General features: G+C 31.9%; 2 protein-coding genes across 2 annotated transcripts; one reads left to right on the forward strand and one right to left on the reverse strand.

Annotated features, from left to right (window-relative positions):
• The first annotated feature begins 1,435 nt into the window (after positions 1-1,435).
• Positions 1,436-6,934, forward strand: LOC132610645 (probable pectate lyase 8). Its single transcript, XM_060324964.1, has 7 exons — positions 1,436-1,619; positions 1,968-2,021; positions 2,475-2,552; positions 4,474-5,116; positions 5,361-5,464; positions 5,557-5,695; positions 6,026-6,934. The coding sequence occupies exons 1-7, from the start codon at positions 1,534-1,536 to the stop codon at positions 6,242-6,244; spliced, it is 1,323 nt and encodes a 440-aa protein (XP_060180947.1). The 5' UTR covers positions 1,436-1,533; the 3' UTR covers positions 6,245-6,934.
• Positions 6,935-9,106: 2,172 nt separating this feature from the next.
• LOC132610237 (putative kinase-like protein TMKL1) lies at positions 9,107-12,881 on the reverse strand. The gene is made up of 2 exons (XM_060324542.1): positions 11,359-12,881; positions 9,107-9,832 (listed from the first exon to the last, which is right to left on the reverse strand). The coding sequence occupies exons 1-2, from the start codon at positions 12,719-12,721 to the stop codon at positions 9,195-9,197; spliced, it is 2,001 nt and encodes a 666-aa protein (XP_060180525.1). The 5' UTR covers positions 12,722-12,881; the 3' UTR covers positions 9,107-9,194.
• Positions 12,882-24,993: the final 12,112 nt, after the last annotated feature.

Genomic DNA, 24,993 nt, shown 5'->3' on the forward strand with positions numbered 1-24,993 from the left:
ATAAAAGGGTGAAATAGATATGAAATTGTAAAATATCTTTTGATTTACCAAACTTGACAAGTAAAAATACATAATTATTTTTAATATAAGGATAAGTAAAAATGAACGGAGGGAGTACATAAATTGCTGAGGTTGAAAAAGATTGTCCCCGTATAAGCGGTGAATAAATTTAGCTAAAAACGTTTGTAGGTGGTTGAATTTAATTTTCATTGAGGAAGGAAGAAAGGAGAAAGGGAGCTATTCAGAATGTCACACGTGAGTAACCGACGCAGGTTGACACGAGTGAGAGAAAAGTGAAAACGATGAGTGTGTGAGTCAGTGGCGGTTTAGTTAGGTATAAGGTGTTAAGTGGGTTGTTTTAACTTAAACACTACTACAACCAAACTAGAAACACTAATTTTATTTTTATTAGTACGAAATCGAAATTGAGTAGATAAGGAAATATTACAATATATATACTAGCTATTAACTTTTCTCAAACCAATAGTTACGAAATTTCATTTTTATATATTGATAGTGTAATTTTTTATCGTGTACATGTAACTTTAAAAAAATACAGAAAGTCACTTATAATTTAACAACTTATTTTCAAATAATTTGTGACAAAAGGTTAAAATATACCAATATTATAAAATTTATAAACGATTAGTATACTTAAGTTAGACTCACTTTTTTATTCGTTGGGGCGAAGGCCTTTAATCTATGGAAAATTGTCATAGCGCTTACTATGAGAAGTGGATACAACGAATTCATATAACACAACTTGTTATCATTAGTAGGCTTCCCAAATAGGGAGCGGTTATCCCAACTTTTTTTCTTTTTGTCGTTTGGTTAAAAAATAAGATTATTTAAGGATTATTCACATTTCATAATTGGGATAGATAATATTAAATTTTTGCATACAATTTAAATCAATATTAACTAATATCAATAACTAAATAGTGGATAAATACAATTAAAAAGAAAATGGTAGCCTGATGTATTAAGCTATTGCTATGCGCCCGATTCGGGAAAGGGCTAAACCAAAAGAGTCTATTGTACGCATTCTTACCCTGTATTTCTGCAAGATGTTGTTTCTCAAATTTAATTATCAGAATTAGTATCCTAATCACGATAACCAAATGACTCCTTATAGTATCCGAATAAAGTGAAAATTCATTTTTATTGTATCTTCAAAATGTAGTTGGGTAGACATCCATTCAGAAATTAAATCCTAAAAACCTCAGTTCAAATGTTAACAAACGAATAGCCAATTAAGCAGTTCCTATTTCTTTATTATGAAAGCAAAAACTTTAATTAGCAGTTTTAGTTGAATTTAACCTAACCCAAGAGTTTTAGTAAACCAGGGTTAAGTCTAATGAACAATGTCAAAGTTAGGCAACTACAGAGTAGTACCTCCCGCTATCTTTTCTCCTATAAAAGGCTTCCTCCATTGAAGCTTTTTCTCTGACTCAATTTCTTCCACTATTTCCTTCAAAGAAAAATCACACACATCGTATAGACCTCTGCTTTGGAGAGACTCATATTTCTCCAATGGCAGTTTATTGGAGCTCGTATCTCTCTCTTTGTTCATTGCTAGTTGTGATGATATTAGTCATCAATGCCACTCCTGGTAACAGGTAATTGAGGCCAAAATCTCATTTTCGAAAATGTTAAAGTAAATGATTTGACTTTAACATTTCTTGAAATTCTTAAGTTATGAAGTTCTGCATTTGCTAGATACTTTCTAGTGTGCTATCTCACCACTCTGTTTCGAGTTAGATTTTTCAAATGGTTACTCAACTAAAAGTCATTTGATTAGTTAAAGAAGATTGGAATAAAAAAAAATGTGACATTCTGAGATAATAACTAGTTTGAGTGACCGTATGAGAAATCAGCCCCATCTGTTTCTGTTTCCGATTAGTTCGCGTGAATAAAGAAATTATTAAGATTTGCTAAGTAGATTTTTTTTATTTGTTCATTTTCAGTGCTGAAGCAGCAAAGCAATTTCAGGGCTTAAAGAACTCGACAATGGCGAACAGGTATATTTTCAATATTTCTTAACTAGTATTTTACCATCGGATACCATTTCATATTCTCTTTGAACGATATACCCTGGAAAAAATTGTTAACTCTGTTAAGGCCCTACGGCCCGTGACTTTAAATTCGAGCACAATCAATTGCACCATAAATGGTCTGCTCCTTCACAGCTACATTCGATGCTGAATTCATTACAGTGTGATTCCACAATCGAGGTCGAAAAGTTTGTTTTCACTTTGTATGGGAAAAAGCTATGTTTAAAAAAATAAAATTCCCTCGGTCCACTCTCCAACCAATAGCATTTTTCAAGTTGTGATTGTCAAATCTCGATTCACCCAAGTCTTAATATAGAATGTCATATTAACAAGTCAACACTCAATTTTAATGTCGTATTAACAAGTCAACACTCAATTTCAATCGCCCTGTGCCCCTGTTCCTAACATTCAATTTTACAGGTTAAGTGAAGAAAATGTACCAAACCATGAACAACATGCTGTAGATGATCCAGAAATGGTGGCTTCAATGGTAGACATGTAAGTTCTCTTTACTTTCTAATCATCAGGATGTTAATTTTTAATCATTAGTATTATTAAAAAATCCCAAGTTTTCTTTATTTATTCCCACTCTTCCTTCCTATCAGCATTCATGTGCTTACATAAATGAACCGTACTAGGAGATGAAGTAATTAACCCCTCACGTCACATATACATCAACATACAAAATTAAATGCATTGCCGCAGTTACTCTTTAATGTACAACATTTACCCCACCAACTCAATTTTCGCCGGTCCAACTCCCCGCACAATTCATCCCATGTTCTCTTTTTGATTGACTGACAGTAAAAGATGTTAGTATAGAACATGATACTGCCTTAAAGAATATGTTGCACATGCAATGTGCCAACCGCCCTAATGCAGCTTTTATGAGCATGATTAATTAAACTAATTTAAACTAATCACTGTTATTAAGTTAATCAGAAAATTCTATTTAAATATATTAAAATTTTGCTTAGGATTACGTGACAATATATGTAGGCATCCAATCCGGTATTAGTACGGAACTCGAAATACCTTTGGAAAGAAATTAATCACTGATCAGCAATTTGGCCATGTTATAATATGTAGTATCTATTTTTCTCCTTGTTGTTTCCACATGGTGTTGTTACCAGATCCGCGCTTCACGCAACATTTTGATATTGTTTAATTTCATGTGTCTTTTTCTTACATGTTATCCATGTTTCACGTAGAGAACAGAGAAAGTGGCTTTACATACCAAGCATATTGTTGGTTCAATTTTGGGTTTACAATCACGTTCATATCTTAATTATGCTTTTAATAAAATGTAAAGCCTCATGCATTTGTGTGTTAATGTCTCCCCTTATGCACATCTTATACGGAAATCACAGGCCAAAACTACCTCTATTCACGTGGCCGGGTGACAAACCAAACTAAATTCCGCCCTTTAGCTAAACATTATAGAATAGCTAAGCCGAACATCCCTAACAAGAAAGAACTAAGCAAATGTTAAATAATCTCAAAGGGTTTAACTTTTATATACTGACAATGTCACTTAAAAGATATCTTCGGGTGACCATCCATAAAACGTGCGATTACTTAGTAACCTGAAAAATACGTCAAGTTTTCTGCTAAACCAAGTTAAGATATGCACTGAAGGTCCAAAAGCTCTTTATTATATTAAAGTAAAAGTATTTGACTGCCTAATTAAATGCCACATCCTAATCTTAGAGCAACCAGTTTATGGATTGGTAATTACTATGTAGCAAAAGAGGAACCACGGTAATTTTTTTTGATGAGATCAAATCTGGGCTCTCACCGGCGAATCCAAGATCCAGTAGCTGGTTGTACTGACATGGCCCATCTCTACATTAAATGACACTTGTCTGTTAATATAAAGGTAGTTACCCTACCGACAGTTTGATGCATTTATCAGCCCACCTTACAGATTTATTAATTGTACAAGGAAAACGGAAAGTAGTACCAAATTCCGTATGGACCGTATTATATTCCTCACCCCACTTTTATCACTTCAATAACTAACTACCTCAAAAGGTATTTCTAAATTTGTCCAGTTTAATCAGCCAATTTTATTTTTGTCATTTGCTTCCGTCACATAATTCACTACTTTTACTTATCGAAAAAGTATATACTAAGATTATTCACGACTAAATTAGCAATTGAGAAAATTACATACCAAATGCCTTGTAGGTGATCCGGTTTACAAAATATGATCAAATGTGTAGGTTTGTAGATTTATTCGTATAATATACATACAATATACATGAAATATACATATACGTTCATATCAGTAAATAAGTTTGGCCGAACTGTACATATTGGTAAGTTTCCCTTAACAATTGAATAGGTTTAGCTCCAACCTTTAATAAGGTGACAGAGCAAAATTGGTCAGAACTAACTTACATTCTTGATTATACAGGAGCATTAGGAATAGTACAGAGAGGAGGAAATTGGGTTTTTTCTCATGTGGAACTGGAAATCCTATTGATGATTGCTGGCGATGTGACAAAAATTGGCAACGTAACCGTAAGCGTCTAGCTGATTGTGCTATTGGCTTTGGACGCAATGCTATTGGTGGTCGCGATGGAAAATACTATGTTGTCACTGATCCAAATGATGACGACCCTGTAAATCCCCGACCTGGAACACTTCGTCATGCTGTAATCCAGGACAGACCGTTGTGGATTGTATTTAAACGCGATATGGTTATTACTCTTAAGCAAGAACTGATTATGAACAGTTTCAAGACAATTGATGGACGTGGTGTGAATGTTCATATTGCTAATGGGGCTTGTATAACTGCCCAATTTGTTACTAATATTATTATTCATGGGATTAATATTCATGATTGTAAACCAACCGGTAATGCCATGGTTCGTAGCTCACCTAGTCATTATGGCTGGAGGACAATAGCTGATGGTGATGGCATTTCAATTTTTGGGTCCAGCCATATTTGGGTTGATCATAACTCTCTTGCTAACTGTGCTGATGGACTTATCGATGCTATCATGGGATCAACTGCAATTACCATCTCCAACAATTACTTTACACACCACAATGAGGTTAATTTTTACCTGCATGCAGTAACTTCACTCTATTTTAGAGTTCTCATATCGTCACTCAACTAATAGTTATTATCTCAGAAAGTCACTTTCTTTGTTGAAGGAAATTGGAATCAAGAAGAAGAGTGACTTTCTGAGATAATAACTATTAATTGAGTAACAATATGGGAAATCAACCCCTCTATTTTAACATCTACGTTTTAGTTTAACTACTAATTATTTGTTAATCCAACTTTATAAACAGGTGATGTTATTGGGTCACAGTGACTCCTATGTTAGAGATAAGATTATGCAGGTGACTATTGCCTACAACCATTTTGGTGAGGGGCTCATTCAGAGAATGCCTAGGTACATGTTTGGTAAAATTTGTTTTGTTCCACTTTTAACATTTTTATTCTCTCTTCTTGGGCTAAAAGTATTACCAATTGATGGATATGCAGGTGTAGACATGGTTATTTCCATGTAGTGAACAATGACTATACACATTGGGAGATGTATGCCATTGGTGGCAGTGCTTCTCCTACAATTAACAGCCAAGGGAACCGATACCTCGCCCCAACCAACCCTTTTGCCAAACAGGTTAATTTCAATCTTTTGATTTTTGTTTGGGCTTTTTCAATTTTTGGCCTGTCAACTGAAATTAATTACGGGCTCTAGGTATGCACTGATTATATATATTATATGTATATTTTAAGGATACTATATGTATATTATATGTATATTTATACTTAATATTCAAAACCTATACAGTTGCTGGCTATTGTTCTTTTGAGCAGTCCAAAAATGTAATTATCCCTTTCTTTTCTTTGGGATTTTTCATTTTTTTGAGGTAATTAGGTTAGTATAAGGCTAAGGACTAAGATCTTTTAGTTAGTCTGTTGCTAACTTTGGTGGAATTTGGTTTGGCAGGTGACACATAGAGTGGTGCAATCAGAAGAGTGGAAGCATTGGAACTGGAGATCAGAGGGAGACCTTATGCTTAATGGAGCTTTCTTCACCCCATCCGGACATGGCGCTGCATCCAGTTATGCTAGAGCTTCAAGTTTAGCAGCCAAGGCCTCTTCCCTGGTTGGCACTCTTACCTCAAATGCTGGTGCACTTACCTGTCGCCGGGGCTACCAATGTTAATGTCTAAGACATTGAACATAACAGCATATTACTTTTACCTGTCCAGTGAAAAACGTCGTATAATCTTAGCCAATTTTATTCCTTCTCTACCTTGCATCCCTTCCTAAACACCTCACCAGCAAGATACATATGTATTTTCTCTTATACGCTAAATGATTCAAAACCCCTTGTCCATTGTTCCATCTGTCTAATGCACCAGTACAGCAGCGCTCAACCTCGCCCTGCCTCAACGAGAAAATTTTAGCTCGAGGATCTGTGGAGCAGGTGTTGAAGTGTTGTCCTTCTTCTTGTTCCTTACCCTACACATCACATTTCTCCTTTTCTTCTACCATGTTTGTTTTAAAATCTTGATCAGCAAACTACATTTCTTGCTTATGGTTAATAGGAAATCGACTTCTTTCTTTTCTCTCCTCTCAATATGGAGCATTCAGAAGCATAGTACTAAAAAATTGCAGAAACAGGCACAAAAAAAAAAAAAAAAAAAAAAAAAAAAGAGGACAATGAAAGTTGATATTCTGGTTTAATGTTAAACATGTTTAGCTTTAAATGTTCGAACTGTCAGCCTATATAATGTAATTATTATGGTTTTGCTTAAGTTATCGCTGCCTATTTCTTTTCGTACTTTTCCCTTATTCTGTAAATGTCAGCAAAAGTTGACTTACTATGATAGCAATTACAGTTTTGCTTTAACTTAATTATCAGTGTTGCTGTAAACTGAATTGTTGTGTACCAAACATGTTATTTTGGGTGATATAGACAGAGGCATATTCACGATTTAGATTTGATTGGTTTAATCTTCAAGGTTTTATGCACTTAACTCACTGTACTTTTGAACTTATGGATTCAGATTTAAGGACCCGTTTGGCCATGAGAATTTTTCACTTTTTTCCGGAAAACTTTTTCACTTTATTTGGAAATCAAATTTTGGCCATAGAAATTCCAAATACAACTTCTATTTGAAAAACACGTAATAACCTATTTTCACTTTTTTCACTTTCAGTACATTCAAACAACTAAATATTCTTTGCAAAAACTATAACCAAACACAACTCCGACTTCAAAATTCCAAATAAAGTGGAAAAAATTTGGTTTTCATGCCCAAAAGCTTACTTAATGTTGGAAGGTTTTAAGCACTTAACTCATTGCACTTTTGAAATTATGGATTCAGATTTAATGTTTGCTGGAACTTAAGTGACTATTCACATAGATATTTAACACAAAGGCTGCATCCACCAGGATATTGATGGCACAAGAATTGCATGTGATTAGGCAGGTGATACATGCCCATTCCTTACCTACAGAACATGCCAGTTTCTTGCCCACGAGTATCTTGCTGGCTTTGCAGCCATTACAGCGTACAGCCAAGTGAAGTACTTCTTCACCATTAATGCACTAGAGCAACCAAATTTTGAAACTTAAGTTATCCTTGGTTACCCAATGGAAGATAGCGTAGCACTTCCGGATCATTGGAAATTAAAGGGGCTTTTCGGACTTGAACGGGAAGAAATCCATAAGAGGGAAACTACTTTGTTTAGAGAGCAAACTTACTTAGTTCTACCCTTGACCAACAAAAAGAGCTTTTTCACCCGTCTTTATGGCCGGGCACCTTCTTTCTCTTTATTTCATTTCAAGAAAGTAAGAAAGGCGAAGTTCTTCTATCCATTGAGGACGAATTACAGTTCCACACAACAAGAAAGACAAGGAAAGGCATAAATTGGAAACTTCCGTCCACACACCACAAGATGAAGAGTTTGCCTCCCAAAAAAAAAAAAAAAAAGACAAGGGAGCAAAAGAATAAGTGAAGTCTTGTCAGCCCGACTCACTTCAGAAAGAAAGATTGATGGGGTTAGACACAACAACTAGAATACAATTTTAATGATTTCCAAGTAATCATTAAAGTTCACCTCCTAACAAAATCAAGGAAAATTCAAATTCAAAGTGAAAGGTGGGATAATGTAATAATAATCATTAAAATCACCTCCTAACAAAATAGCATCAAAATTTAAATTCAAAGTAGAAGGCAGGATGAGTTTCATACAGCCTTGCTTTAGTTCTCTAGTCGTTCCATGTTGTCCATTCAATACTAATGGAAGCATGCAAGGGTAATATTGACGGATATGTTTAACCTTTTTACAGATTCTTTGTGAAAGAAAACAAAAAGTCGAACTGGGAGGGTAATCCTCTTTGTGAACTGACGTGCACCAAATTGAACATGTGAACAAGTAGAGTATACTAGGGAACTTGGTATATGGCTATTAAACAAGCTCAAGTCTTTGAATTTACATATTCTTACCAATCACCTACTTCTCTGATTTATACCTCGGGTGTTGCCAATCAATCATATACAGCTTAGTTTCTAAAATTGGTACGGTCAAATCATTTAATTCCTTTTCACGAAAAAAAGAAGATAAAACTTGAAACTCTAAACATGACCAATTTATTTGTCTTACTGGGCTTTTTGCACATCACCTGATTTTCTTGTTGGAATGACTGGCCATCTACCCCACTAGAATAAGGACCAGTCCACGTGTGGCCCTTTACTGTCAATGAATCCAATTGTGTTGTAATAACTTTTGTGGTGGTTTCCATAGAAGCTTAAATGCTCAGCTTTATGTTTACCCTGCTTACCAGACTATCATCATTTCATACAAATGATGGAGAAAATAAAATCTTTTTTGACCCCACACAATATAACATTTGTAGCACATTAAAGTTCTTTTTGCATTATTATCTTATAGAAGATGGGAGGGACAAATTGAAAGAAAGCACACTAATATCCGATTTGATGCCTAATGTGACACACTATCTATTGTCAATTTGTCTATGAAAAGATCTTCCCTAACAATGCAAAGCAAAGGTAAGTAGTTGAAAGAGTAAGAAAGCTATAACCATTTAGCCCTCACAGGCATAATATAAAACAATATTCATTACTAAAATAACAACATGAGCTTTAAAAGGGAGTACCACTTCCACTCCTAGTTTCAGCAGGGCTGTACAAAGCAGACCGGTTTCTAGGTCTGTTCTCCTCTAACTGCCTCACTACTTCATCCATCGTCGGTCTAACAGTAGCAACAGGAGCACAACAACCCATTGCAAGTCTCAACGCCTGTACCAAACCTTCTTCCATTGGATTCCTAATTCCCTTCAAAAGCTCCACGTCGAATACCTCCATTGTCGTTTCCTCCAAAACTGCCACTTTCACTACTGCAGGCAAATCGACGTTGTCCCCATTTCTTCCATTCTTTCCAGGTCTCTTTCCTAGCAGAATCTCCAGCAGTAGGATACCGAAAGCATAAACATCAGTTCTCGAATTGCACTTCTTCATCCTTTGCAGCTCCGGTGCCTTGTAGCCTTCAGCTTTTGCAAGTGCTACGATGTCATCAGCTACTGCTGGGATCATTATCTTGTCAAGTCCGAATTCAGTAAGCCTGGCAACAAAGAATTCATCGACAAGAACATTCTTTGACCTAACATTCCCATGGGTAATAGGTGTTTCCAGACCATGAAGGTGTGCTAGTCCTCTGGCTATGCCCAACGCTATTTTGTGTCTTCTAGCCCAATTCAAAACTGGCTTCCCAACTCTTGATTCTGTACACAATCAGGAAACATCATAATTAAATTCATTCATCCTTTAATGTTACATCATTCATAGTAAATAAAGAGCAACAAGAATTGCTACTCCCTCCGTCCCAAATTATGTAATGGTGTTTGACTGTGCACGGCGTATAAGAATGAAAGGAAGACTTTTGGAACTTGTGGTCTAAAACAAGCCATAAATATTTGTGGCTATAAATCATATAAATCATCTCATTAAGGGTAAGATAGGAAGTTTAAAGGATAGAAAGGTATCATTCTTTTTGAACGGACTAAAAAAGAAAGTGTGTCACATAAATTGGGACAAAGGGAGTACTAGATTTGGTTTGGGAATGAAATGGTGCTATCCAAGTTAACTGTACAAGCATTGCCTAGAGCCAAAAGCAACAAATTGCTTTCACTACTAAATGAGTAACACAAAGTTTATTGAGGATGGAAGATTAATTGAACAAAGTGATTGAACATGTGGTAACCTATACCTCCCTTTACATCAATTTCACAAAATTTCTTCCTAACCTGATCAGCATTCTTTAAGACAGAATAACGGTACAAACCCTGTAGAGTTATTTAAGGTTGAACGAACAAAAGAAGGTAAAAATTCTGGCGTTCCAACATTTTATTTGTGGAAACTACTCCCAGTGACCGAACTGCTAAATTAGCAGTACAGAAAATAAGGACCTTGAAACAAACCACAGCATCATTAGACTGCATCAAGCTAAAGGAATTACAGAAGCTTACTACATCAAGCTCAAATGCTTGGAATGAGCTGTCATCAGTTGATCTAGAGCCACACAGTTCTTGAAAGCAAAATTATAAATGGATGGTCGACCAAGGCATCTGATAGTTACATAATCAGTTTAGTGATAATGTGCTAGTTCTTTTTTTTTTCTTCTTTTGCTTGGATGAACAAGCATATATGATGGGGCTACTTTTTCTTTGTTGACCAAATAGGTATACATATGGTAGTTCGTGTATCGGAAGATGATGTGTGGGAGAGATATAGGTTAGATTAGCTTAGCAAAAAGGATATAGGTCGGAATAAATGGAATGTTCTCTATATTTATGTGACGTTCTATCTCTATACTGTGCATTAGATTTTTTTTTTTTTTTTTTTTTTGAGACTTAATCTATATTGTGCATTAGATTACTAATTCAGTTTCTCTTCAGATGCTAATTTCAGTTAGATTTATATTTCCCTGGCTGTCGTGAATGATCTATTTATGCACTAATACTTCAATTACAACCCCACCTTGAGAAGAGGCTGCAACTTGTGGTCCACATACCTCAGTCTCTCAAGCAAAATATCAAAGCTGCTGAAAATGAGCTTAAGAACTATTGCTACTTTCCTCTGAGGCAATGATTAATATAATAACTTCAACTCGTCACAATCAGAACTGAGTATACTTGTGAATATATGCATAAGGACGAGTGCATAGGACCAACGTGACTGAGCTTACAGTGATTATCATTAGTAAAACTTGAAAGAGTAAACACGAGAACATAAAGAAGCAAGAATTTACCATGTAAAAGTTCATGAAGATTTCTGTTTGGGAGATAATCATAAATGAGAAGCTTCTCCCCTCTCTTCCCTTGATAGAAAGCTCTCAAAGGAATCAAATTCTCGTGTCGAACTCTTCCCAGCTGTCTAATCACAGTTAAACAAGAACCTCCATCCTTACAACTTCCTTCCCTCAACAACCTCAAAGCTATAGTTCCACCATCAGCTAATTTTGCCTTATAAATAGTCCCATAACTCGTCTTCTCCATAACTTGCCCCGTCGCATTCAACACATCCTCCAAAGTCAAATGCTCACCTCCCTGAAACAATATAAGCTTCCCCTCACCACAACCAGTTTCCTCATCTTCACCTTCCTCAAATTCCTCCTCTTCTTCATCGGCATGTTTCCTTTTTTTCCCTTGAAAATACCCAATCAACAATGAAGCCACAACTACCAATGCAGTCATTAAACCAATAACAATACCAGCAATTGCACCAGGACTCAAACCAGAACTTCCACTACAAGCCCCCAAAGGATGTCCACAAAGAGTAGGATTATTTCCCTCAAACACTTCTCCTCCAAACTTTTCTCCCCCAAAATTAGGCAACGCCCCACTAAAATTATTATGTGAAAGATTCAATTTTTCCAGCTTTAATGCAGCTAATGTCTCAGGTACTGCCCCTGAAAACTTATTATCCCCTAAATCAAGCTCTTTAAGACCATTAAACCTAGTTATAAACTCAGGAAAAGTCCCAGAAAACATGTTTTGTCCAAAATCAAGAAACTCCAACTTTTTGCAAGTAGCATCAGGTAAAGCAGGATTAGGAAGTGAACCAGATAAAGAATTACCATGAACCTTAAGAGAAACAAGCCTATCACAAAGATTCCATATTGAAGTTGGAAGCGTCCCACTCAGGTTATTTCCACTCAACTCAATATCAGATAAAGAAGAACTATACCCAAGCTCAAGTGGAATGTTCCCATGAAGTTCATTAACACCAAGATAGAGACTTTGAAGTGCAGAAAGCTCACCAAGTTCTCTTGGAAGTGTTCCAGTGAGATTAGCTGATGGTAACTGAAGTGAAACAAGATGTAAAGATGGGTTTCTATAAAGAGAAAGACTTGTGTACTGTGGTGAAGAAAGGTCAGTACAAAGCAAAGAAGTACCATTTGTGAAAACCCATTTTAGACCTCTCCATTGACAGATAGGAACTGAAGTGTTCCATGAAGATAACAACAAGTTATCAGTGTTGCCTTGAAGTGAAGGTCTAATGTTCTGTAAGAGAAGCTGAACATCAGATGCAGTTGAAGAAGAAGTGAAACAGCTTGTTGTGAAGGCTATGAAAAAGACAATGTACAAGGAGAGGAACCTCTGAAGTTCCATTGAATGAAAGATGAAAGAGAAGGAAAAAGACAGCAAGTAATAGAAGTGTGATGAGTGTAGGAAGTGGTGAGTTCTTTGTTGGGGTTTTTTCTTTTTGGGAAAGCTGACACTTTTGTTTGTTGACTACAAACCAGCACTAAGCTCTTTAGTCTATAGATTCACAGTTGTGATTTAATTATAGACTAACTTCTCTACTTTATTTATGATTACCCTCTAACTCCATCTTGTCCTTTTTTTTTTTTTTTTTTTAATAATAAGGATAGCATTCCAAAAAAACAAAAAAGTATACCGCATTATGAGGGTTGGGTGAAGAGTCGCACTAAAAAAGTGTGATGTAGACTGCTTATTCTATGCAAGTATTAGTTGTTGCTTTCAAGTATTAGTTGTTGCTTTCACGGCTCAAGCGATATATACGTCACAAGGAGACAACATACTTTCAAACTAGACTAAGAGCCCGTTTGGATGGACGTATTTGAAGTGACTTTTAAACATAAGTCATAAGTTAGGAATTGTAGTTTTTGGCTTATTTTGGCTTAATTTACTTTATTCAAACATTACAAAATGACTTAAAAGTTGTTTTGGCTTAAAAACACTTAAAATAAGCCAATTCAAACGGTTATAACTATGATTTGAAAAAGCTATTGGTATGTTTAAACCACTCAATCTTGATTTATCATCTCTTTTACTAACTTTAATAGAGTTATTTTCATGCTAAGGGTTTATTGGAAGCAATTTTTCTACCCCACAATGATAGGGATAAAATCGGCATGCATCTTACCCTCCTCAGACTTCATTTATGTGATTACAATGAATATGTTGTTGTAATAGAGCTATTCTCAAGTTTGAAAAAAATAACATATGGCTTAAGGAATTCTAAAGAATATAATGAAACATGGTATTATTTCTAACAGGTTATAGCCGGTTATTTACTTTGTTTTTAAGGTTATCAAGATTATATAGTGTCAATTAACTACAAGTTGAATAAGTTATGATCATCTATAGTTCATTCTGTAATATTCCAGTATTTGTCGCATCAGATTTACGAAATAATCAGTCATTTGAGATTAATTCTGGTATAAGCATCCTTCCTTCGTAACCTTTCATCACTAACCGTGACTTTTAGAAGAGTGTTGATAATCAACGGTCAGATGTGAATGTAAGTACGCATTAAGGGGGGACAAAGTATCAGGTATGCTGTCAATATGTATATAACTTTTTGCATATGAAAAATTGGCATGCTTGTCTTTGGAACTGCTGAATTTTTTTTCTTTTTTCTTTTTTGGGTTGAATTTTCAAAAAGCATTGGTTTCTTCCTTTCCTTTGAGAAATGAGAAGTAGATGATGTTGATCTACTAAACGACAGCTAAATCTCATCCATTAAGTAAACGAGGAAGGTCAAAGATTTGACTAATATTTCGCAACAATTGTAACACGCTTTTCATTTTAATCTGTTCTAAGAAATATATTGTATTTTTATATTTAAAAATAATTTAATTTTATAAAATGATTTAAAATCATACATTTCTCTAAATCTTATTTTGAAATAAAATATTCATTTTTTTTTAAATTACCTGTCTAGTCAAATGATATCATATAAATTGCATTGAAATTAAAGAATATTATTTTATTTTTTGTGGGTCCCACACATGTCCCTAGTTTTTTCCGTTTCAAATTGACCAACGGTGAAGATTTGGTAGTGCTTTGTGGGCCTTGGTCTGTTTTTGAAATGAAAATGGATTACATATGGGACCATGTTGTTGGGTGGGCCATCAATCATCAATTAAAGGGCGAGTAAATTGTCCACCCATTACAACGTAGGAAGACAAACGGACCCGCTCGCAATCCAAAAGGAGAAGTGACGCTCGCGTGACTACAGACTATTCAAGAAGTGCTACCGGAGCTAAAATTTAAAGTTTATAATTTGATATTCTAGTATACATTTGGCTATAAATCAAATATTATTCGTTTTATTGGATTTTTTAGGGAATAGGGTTAAAAATACCTCTTTATTTTGAGAAAAGGGCTAAAAATATCTTCATTTATAAATTTGGGTAAAAAATACCCCTTCCGTCTTAACAGAAATCCCCAAAATAACCAGATTTTATTTTTAAATCCGATCCAACTAAATAAAAAACTGATATGGGTTACCCGCTTCTGTGTCTAGTGGCTCCAGGCGTAGGACTCCGAAACAAGTTGATTGCATATTGGTTTTTTATGTAGTTGGATCGGGTTAAAATGAAACGGGTTTAAAAATAAAATCAAGTTAATTTGGGAGATTTGGTGATTTCCTTTAAGATTCGGGTATATTTGAAAACTTTAATGAGGGGGTAATATTTTTTACCCAAATTTGTAACGGATGATATTTTCCCAAAGTAGAGAAGCATTTTTTGCCTTTTTTTAAAAGTTGGAGATAAAGATAGAGTTGTGTTTGGTTATACTTTTTGAAAAGGAGAGAAGAGAGACTTCTATTTGGAATTATGAAGATGGAGTGAAAAAAAACAGGTTATAGGTAGTTGTTTAAATTATCCAACTTCAAACACTGATTTTCAAATAAAATGAAAATTATTCCAAAAAATAGTGAAGTTTTTATGGGCAAATGATACGAGTCCTTTAATTATTGACTTTTAAGTTAATAATTTATTTATATTTAATCAATTTTTAATATTATAAATCTAAAATTTGAATCAAATATTGGGTTCAGTTTAATTCATAATCAAAGCACTAGCTCCACCCCAATTTTATCCCCTTTAATTGTCAAAATGCACTCATAAAAGCTACAAGAGTCCGAATATTTTGTACTTCAAAAAGCTTGAAAATATTATAAATTTCAATTGAATATATGTACCACTATAATTGCCAAAATAAATAAATATGTACCACCATTCAATTTGATATTGATTAGCGCCGCCAAGTCCCCTTAGGCCTTGGGATCTAACCGATTGGCCTATAAACCTAATAATATTCAATTTGTTTAGCAGAGCAAGATTTTCGTCAATGCTCAAAGTCCTCTTGAAGTTCTACATAGCTAGTACAATTGAAGTTAGCTCCATGTGATCATGATAATCAATGATCCATTATTGTATGGTGGATTTCCTAAAATCGCAATGGATCAAGTACTCATGCTTGGCATAAAAGTCTAGTTGTTGGAAAAGTTTTAGTCAACGGTCAATAGTATTTCTTTTTCTTTAATTATTTGATATTCAAGATTTACAGATTCCACTAATAAAACTTGGATAATTATATTTGGCACAACCACTTTTGTCACAATTTGGCACAAATGAAGGCATTAACGTAATTTCAAACAACTTTTGAGGGCACTAAAGTAATTTCAATTAACTTTTGAGGGCATAATAATCGCTTACTATTTTTTCTATACAAAAATACCTTTTTATGAAAAAAGAAGAGATGAAAATTTAAATTTCACTCTCTCTCACTTCAAGGTAATCATTGTTTTTCTTCCCAATGTTTTAACTTTTATTCTCTCTCTCTCTTTAATATAATTAAGGGAAAAGGGTCAAAAATACTCCTCTACTTCAGAAAAATGGTTAAAAATATCCTCTGAATTTATTTTTGGTCAAAAAATACCCCTCCAATACTTAAAGTTTTTGAATATATCTCTGTCTTGACGGAAATTATCCCCTAAAATTATTTCTTAAACCCGCTCCATAATTTAAACCCGATCGAACTAAATAATAACCCATAAGATCCCCTTATTCTCCCAATACGTAGATTTGAAGTTTGAGGCAATAAGGGAATCTTATGGGTTATTATTTAGTTGGGTCAGGTTTAAATGATGGAGCAAATTTAAAAAATGATTTCGGGTTATTTTGGGGGATAATTTCCATCAAGACAGGAGTATATTTGAAAACTTTAAGGATGAGAGGAGTATTTTTGACCCAAAATAAGTTCGGGGGATATTTTTAGCCTTTTTTCTAAAATAAAGGGGTATTTTTGACGCTTTTCCCTATAATTAATGGAGTATTGTTTTTCTTTCCAATACATGAAGTAGACAAATTTTTAAATAGGCTATATATGCGTTTACATAAAAAAAATATTCTAATAAATATAGAAATAAAATTATTAACAAAGATTTATAAAAGTAAATACTAACATGTATATAAATTCTTCATTTTTTTCATCGGTCATCACATATATTTTAATGTCATAAAAATAAAGACAGGAGAATATTATATTTTTCTTTTATTTCTTTTTATGGTTTTTTTAAGAGTATGATGAAACAGAGTTCATATTTAACATTGATGACCAAAATTCATTTATCCTCTTTTCTCTCATCTTTTAATTTTTTCATTTCTTCCTTTATAGTTGACTTTAATTGAAACATTAAATTAACTCAATTTAGCTAAACATTAGATACAATTGAGTAACAATTAACAAATTTTAATTCAAGTCAATCAATATTTGTTTTAAAGAATAGTGGATGTAACAACTCAACATTATGGTTGACTTTACTTGAAATATCGAAATGGTTCAATTTAACTAAGTATTATATAAGATTGAGTAAAACAAATTGATAACTATTGATTATATTTCATCAAATAAAAAAATGTGGATGTAACAAGTGGTCAACACTATGGTTTACTTTAATTGAAACATTGAATTATCTCAATTTAGCTACGTATTAGATAGAATTGGTAACAATTAATAAGTTTAGATCTAATTCAATCAATTTTTTTAAAAAATAGTGGATGTAAAAGTAGTCAACACTATGATTGACTTTAATTAAATTTCTTTAATTTAGATAAGTATTATATATGATTGAGTAACAATTAGCAACTTTTGATTTATTTAATTAATTTTTAAAAAAGATGTAACAAGTAGTCAATACTATGGTTTGATTTTAATTGAAACATTGAATTGTCTCAATTAGTTAGGTATTATATAGAGTTGAGTAATAAAAGTAGTCAACACTATGATTGACTTTAATTGAAACATTGAATTGTTTCAATTTAGCTAAGTATTATATAGGATTGAGTGACAATTAACAACTTTTTATTTAATTCAATCAATTTTTTGAAGAAAAAAAGAGAGTAGATGTAACAAGTAGCAAATACTATGGTTGATTTAAGTTGAAACATTGAATTACCTCAATTAGCTATGTATTAGATAAAATTGAGTAATAATTAGCAAGTTTAGATCTAATTCAATCAATTTAAACAAAAATAGTGAATTTAACAAGTAGTTAACATTATGGTTGACTTTAATTGAAACAATAAATTCCTTCAATTTAGCTAAGTAAAATGTTTGTTAATTTTCTATTCAATTCAAAATAAGATATATATATATATATATATATATATATATATATATATATATATATATATATATATATATATATATATATATATATATATATATATAAAGTAATCGACACTATGGTTGATTTTAAGTGAACCATTAAATTATTTCAATTTAGCTAAGTATTAGATAGAGTTGAGTAGCAATTAGCAAGTTTAGATCTAATTTAAAAATAAAATAAAAGCAGTGGATGTAACAAGTAGTCAAAAGTTCAAAACTATGACTGAATTTAATTGAAACATTGAATTGCTTCCATTTAACTAAGTATTGTATAGGATTGAGTAACAATTACTAACTTTTGATTTAATTCAATTAATTTAAAAACAAGTAAATGTAACAAGTAGCCAATACTATGATTGACTTTAATTGGAACATAGAATTGTCTCAATTAGTTAAGTATTAGTTATGATTGAGTAACAATTAGCAAGTTTAGAACTTTAGATCCAATTCTATTGATTCAAACGAAAATAGTAGACATAATAAGTAGTCAACAATATGGTTAGCTTTAATTTAGCATTAAGTTCCTTAAATTTAACTAAGCATTATATAGGATTGAGTAAAATGTTTGCTAATTTTTGATTCAATTCAAAATGCAACAATATATTTAAAAAACAGTCAACACTATGATTTGTTTTAATTGTAATATTGAATTGTCTCTATTTAGCTATGTATTAGATACATTGAGTAACAATAAGCATGTTTAAATCTAATTCAATCGGTTTTAAAAACATGGGTGATGTAACAATAGTAACACTAGGGTTGATTTTAATTGAAACATTGAATTGCTTTAATTTAGCTAAGTATTATATAAGATTGAGCAACAATTAGAATCTTTTGATTTAATTCAATCAATTTAAAATAAAAGTCGACGTAACAAGTAGTCAATACCATGGTTGACTTTAATTTAAGTATTGAATTATCTCAGTTAGCTAGATATTAGATAGAATCGAGTAACAATTAGCAAGTTTAGATCTAATTCATTCAATTTAAACAAAAATGATTGACGTAGCAAGTAGTCAACACTATGATTGATTTTAATTGAAACATTAAGCTTCTAAAATTTAGCTAAGTATTATATAAGATTCAGTAAAAGGGTATTGCTAAATGTCAACTATAGATGTAACAAGTAGTCAATATTGCGGTTGACTTTAATTGAAACATAGAATTGTATCAATTAGCTAAGTGCTATATAGAATGAGTAATAATTAGCAAGTTTAGATCTAATTCTATCAATTTAAACGAAAACAGTAGACATAACAAGTAGTCAATATTATGATTGACTTTAATTGAAACATTAAATTTCTTAAATTTAGCTAAGCATATATATGATTGAGTAAAATGTTTGCTAAGTTATGATTCAATTTAAAATAAAATGTATATAAAAAGTAGTCAACACTATGGTTGATTTTAATTTTAATATTGAGTTATCTCAATCTAGCTAAGTATTAAATACGATTGAGTAACAATAAGCATGTTTAGATCTAATTCAATCAATTTAAAAAACTACAGGTGATGTAACAATAGTCAACACTATGTTGAATTTAATTGAAACATTGAATTGCTTCAATTTAGCTAAGTATTATATAGGATTGAGCAATAATATCAACTTTTGATTTAATTCAATTAATTTAATATTAAAGTAGACGTAACAAGTTGTCAATACCACAGTTGACTTTAATTTAAATATTGAATTATCTCAATTAGCTAGGTATTAGATAGAATTGAGTAACAATAAGTAAGTTTAGATCCAATTCAATCAATTTAAATAAAAATAGTTGAAGTAACAAGTAATCAACACCATGGTTGACTTTAATTGAAACATTAAATTCCTTAAATTTTGCTAAGTATTATATAAGATTGAGTAAAATGTTTGCTAAGTTTTGATTCAATTCAAGATAAAATGTATATAAAAAGTAGTCAACACTGGTTGATTTAATTGTAATATTGAATTATCTCAATTTAACTAAGTATTAGATACGATTGAGTAGCAATAATCATGTTCGAATCTAATTCAATCAATCTAAAAAATACCAAGTAGTCAACACAATGGTTGATTTTAATTGCTTTCAATTTACCTAAGTATTATACATGATAAAGTAAATGTTTGCTAAATTTTGATTTAATTCAATCTTTGTTAAAAAAAAAAAAAATAGATGTAACAAGTAGTCAATACTATGATTGACATTAGTTTAAACATTGAATTATCTCAATTAGCTAAGTATTAGATATAATTGAGTAACAATTAACAAGTTCTGATTTACTTCAATCTGTTTTCTTTTAAAAAAACAACAACGAATGAGACAAGTAGTCAACACTATGTTTGACTCTGAATGAAAGATTTAGTTTTAAAAAAATAAAGATAAGTATTATCTATGATTGAGGAACAACTAACAAGTTTTTATTTAATTTAATTAATTTTTTTAAAAATGGCAAACAATACATGAAACAAGCAGTCAATATTATGATTGACTTTAATTAAAACATTAAATTAATTCAATATAGCTAAATATCGAATTAAGTAAAAGTTTTTACTAAGTTTTGATTCAATCAATCATGTTTTCTTATAAAATAAATGAAATTTCGTCAAGAAGTAGACAAGTTTTGTATTTAATTTAGTTTTTTTTCTCTATTTTTTATAAGATATTTATAGTGTATATTAACATGTAGTTTATATTGTAGACCGTATAAATAGGTTGATTGTATAACTAAATTAGGTGTATGTGTATATGAATAAAATTTTTAGAGGAAAAAATAAAAAAATATTTATAAAATATCAATTTATGATCTCTAAGTGTTGGAAGAATAAAAAGATTAAGCATGCTAAGTGTAATAAATGCTTTATCTTGGGGGGGGGGGGGGGGGGGGGGGGAATTTGAAGGAAAATATCAACTATGGAGTCAATTCTTCATTAAGGATATAGCAGACTTTTTAATCGAGTTGTGCCAAATTGTGTCATTTTGAATTGTGGAGCATCCATAAAAATTTGCATTAGATAGACTCATTTAAAGTGCAAAAGCTTCATACTAAAAGTAATTTTATGACTTATTACAAAAAGTGTATGACTATCAGTGAAATTAACCCTCCATTTGCTGCTTTATATGTTTCCTTTTCGCCCCACACAAAACAGCATTAAATAGATGCATCTAGCTATGCGCTAATTAATGTCCTTCCTGACAATCTCAGCAGCTCCAAATGTGTCCTTTTCATAATTTAGAAGAGCTTTTGATAATTCCACCGGCATCACCTTCCAGAAATTTATGTATAACTCCATTTCAACAGCAAATGCAGCTGAAGTTTTTGATTTGATAACTCAATATTTATTGCCTTTGCCACTAAAGATTACACCCTATGTATTGCTAAAATTATATGGTAATCGAGCCACCTACAACTCTGCCAACGTGCTATTTTTAATCTCACTCACTCATAAAATGTTGTATATTCTTTAATTTCGGATCCTACTAATAAGATTCTTTGACTGTTGGTGAATGATTTCAACAGAGAAGAGCAGTAAGGCGTGGGTGGAACTTTCAAATGGAAGAAATGATGTTGCATGTAATTGCTTTGATCTCTTCTTTCCCAACACGGAACACGCTGTCTCCCCCATGCCTTTTGTCTTGTCCACTCCTACTTAGACTTGTGTTCTATCTCTTTTTTTTTTTTTTTTTTTTCCATTCGCATTAGAGTCTGACTAAATTTGAATTGCAGAGTTCATTTCTGAGGACGGTGCTTCCAGCAGAATTTTTTTCATTCCCACATAACTAGCGCGTAGGTGTCGTAGCTATGGGAGTGCTCTCTTCTTATATGTCACAACTGATAGCTCACAGGAATTGATGATTATTCAAAACTCACTCTTTTATCTAATTTCGAGTTTGCGTTAATTAATTGTCTATTCACTCAACTTTGTTTTGTCTTTCAAAAGTCAATCAACTTTTAAGTAAGTGACTTTTATAGTCACTCAACTTTGTTTTGTTTTTAAAAAGTCACTCGATTTTTGGTAACTACTCGACTTTGGGTAACTAGCCTCCATAGTCATTTTAACCGAAAATATAATTTTCGGTACATATTTAATGACGTGACAGTTATAGTTTATTTTTTAAAAATATCTTAGAAAATTAAAATCAATAATTAAGTTTATTTATTTAGGATTCGATTCATCATAATTACTGCATATAATACTGAATTTAGGATACTATTCATCATTAATACATAAAAATAATGAACTTAGACAATATATCTCAAGTCAAAAATAAATAAATAAAATTACTCTAAGAATATAAAATTCTATCAAATTAAACAAATGGAGCCAATAAACCCAATTAACCGGATTGTAAGCTTAACAATTGAAGTCTACAAAAAGTTACCCAAACAACACTGATAACAACCTTAGAAGATTTAACCACCCAACAAAAAAGTTAATACCAATATCAATTGTTACATGTTGCTATTAACAGTTTGTACAAAAAACACACCTTATATAATGTGTCGTACTTACATTTCGCACATATTTAATTTAAAAAATAATGACATTATCTTAACACTTCCTAGACTTTTTCATCGACACCTTGCAATATTACTTGAGATATATTGTCTACGTTCATTATTTTTATGTATTAATGATGAATAATTTCCTAAAATTTAGTATTATATACACTAATTATGATGAATTGAATCCTAAATAAATAAATTTAATTATTGATTTTAATTTTTTAAGATATTTTTAAAATAAATTATAACTTCCACGTCATTAAATATGTACCGAAAATTAGATTTTCGGCTAAAATGATTATGGAGGTCAATTACCCTAAGTTGAGTGACTATAGAGGCCACTTACCCAGAGTTGAGTGACTTTTGTAAGACAAAACAAAATTGAGTGATTTTTGAAAGATAAAATAAAATTGAGTGACTATAATGACAAATTATCCAAAATTGAGTGATGATATAATTTTCTAACTCAAGAAAAGCAAAGCGCTCGGTATCATGATCGTCAACTCAACGCTCCCAAATTCTCTGATTGTGAATACATCTTTGTCACCATGATCAATTAAATGGGACTAAATCATATTTATTCTCTCTCTGGCTCTCTCTCTTTTTTTTGGTAATAAATTTAATCTGACTTTGTATGACCCCTAAATTTTATTTAGGTTAATTTTAGAAAGACATTATGTATAGGTAAAGTATTTTTTTTTTTTGGTTTCTCACCCGGTGTCAGGTATTCATATTGGAGCCTGACTATATCCGGATTCGCGCCGCGTAGGGCCTCATTTGAGGAGAAGCGCTTCCTATCAAGAAATTTTCATACCCAGAGCTCGAACCCAAAACCTCTAATTAAGGAAGATGAACTTAGTTTGCCCATATAAAAATCAGCTAATCACTCCCTGCTGTGTTGTCAGTGTGAGCAATGTTTGCAAGAAAGACTCCAGCTAGGATTCTTCTTATAAGCTAATGGTATAAGCTTGAATGACTATAGACCACCGGATTGAACAAAGAAGTCCACAAACTTTTTAATACTATCTAATTATATTAATTAATTAATTAATTTTTGAATATTCAGAAACTGTACAAAAAGAATCACAAGTTGTACCACATATCAAATTGGCGAAAAATGTATTTTAAAAATTTTCAAAAAATAATTTTTGTTAGAATATTTTGGAGCTATAATCAGATTAAGATCGTAAAAACAGAAACTTGCTAGACCAAATTTCATAAATGAAATCCGATAATAACATTATGAAACTGAACTAAGGGAGAATATTTTAAATGTAGAACAAGACTCCCAAAAGGATTTTAATTAGTTCTCATTTAGTCTATATGGCAACTCAATAAAGTGGTAAAGAATAGACGGAATAAACTCGTGAATTACTAAATTTGTTTTTTCAAGACGCATAATAATATTGGAGGAAATGAAATCTCTTACTTTTTTTACAATTTGAATAAAAGAAAATGACCTTTTCAGATATTTTATGTGTAAAAAAAATAAAAAAAGATCTCTTGTAAAAGAGTCATAAAACTAAATTTTTTTTGTAAAGGGCTAAAAAATCATTTCTGGAATGAATTATGTATTCATTAAATGTATAATTTTTCCTAATTCTACACCGTAGACAAAGACCCTTTGCACCTGAGGTAGTGGAAAACATAAAAGAATTAAGGGAAACTTACGTAAAGACTCTTTGGCTAACTAGTTTATCAACATAAACAAAGTATACATTACCTATTATATTTCAGCTATATATGTTGTATATAGATATGTATAGTATATGTATATTTAGTATCAAGTATATACTTTGATCGTATATGTGGTGCAGAGATGAATCCAGGATTTAAACTCTATGGGTTCAATCTTTTAAGATTCTTAGATTGAACTCGTTCTATTTTAAAATTTATGGGGTTCGTATCTACTATTTATTGCAATTTTAATAACTTTTTACACATAAATTTATGCTCCACTTCGAAAGTTAGGGGTTGAACCCCCACCTATCATGCTACATCCGCCACTGATGTGGTGTATATGTATGTGTTTATATATATATATATATATATATATATATTTTGTATAAACTATACACTACCTATACACTTGTATACATATTTTATAAACTAGAAGGCCGAATAGTATTTGACCGTAATTTCCTCACGGAATATGGCTGGCAAGTTATACTTGATTCATACATATTTGAAATAAACTGTCCTAGTATTAATTATTATTGGATGACCAAACGAATTTTACCAGACTCCTAATTTTATATGTGGATTTGAATCCCGACTCTTATCGGTAGATGAAAATGGAAACTTACAAAATGTAAACGTGTTTATTAATTCCACTTGATATTTATACATAAGAATGTGATCATTCAATCTAAAATTTCATGGTAATTGGTAAAGTGATTAATTTCTTTCCCTTTCTAAGCCTAATTCGATATCCTTATTTATTCGATGCTTGACATTCTATATAAATTTAG

Source organism: Lycium barbarum, chromosome 9, assembly GCF_019175385.1.
Source record: "Lycium barbarum isolate Lr01 chromosome 9, ASM1917538v2, whole genome shotgun sequence".
Classification (NCBI taxonomy): Eukaryota; Viridiplantae; Streptophyta; class Magnoliopsida; order Solanales; family Solanaceae; genus Lycium; species Lycium barbarum.

Bases quoted from the DNA above. Each gene is read 5' to 3' on its own strand.
- LOC132610645 (XM_060324964.1), top strand. From the start codon at position 1,534: ATGGCAGTTTATTGGAGCTCGTATCTCTCTCTTTGTTCATTGCTAGTT. The intron at 1,620-1,967 runs GTAATTGAGGCC...GTTCATTTTCAG, and splicing joins AATGCCACTCCTGGTAACAG to TGCTGAAGCAGCAAAGCAAT. The intron at 5,696-6,025 runs GTTAATTTCAAT...TTGGTTTGGCAG, and splicing joins CCAACCCTTTTGCCAAACAG to GTGACACATAGAGTGGTGCA.
- LOC132610237 (XM_060324542.1), bottom strand. From the start codon at position 12,721: ATGGAACTTCAGAGGTTCCTCTCCTTGTACATTGTCTTTTTCATAGCC. The intron at 9,833-11,358 runs GTAAATTCTTGC...GATTGTGTACAG, and splicing joins TCTTCATGAACTTTTACATG to AATCAAGAGTTGGGAAGCCA.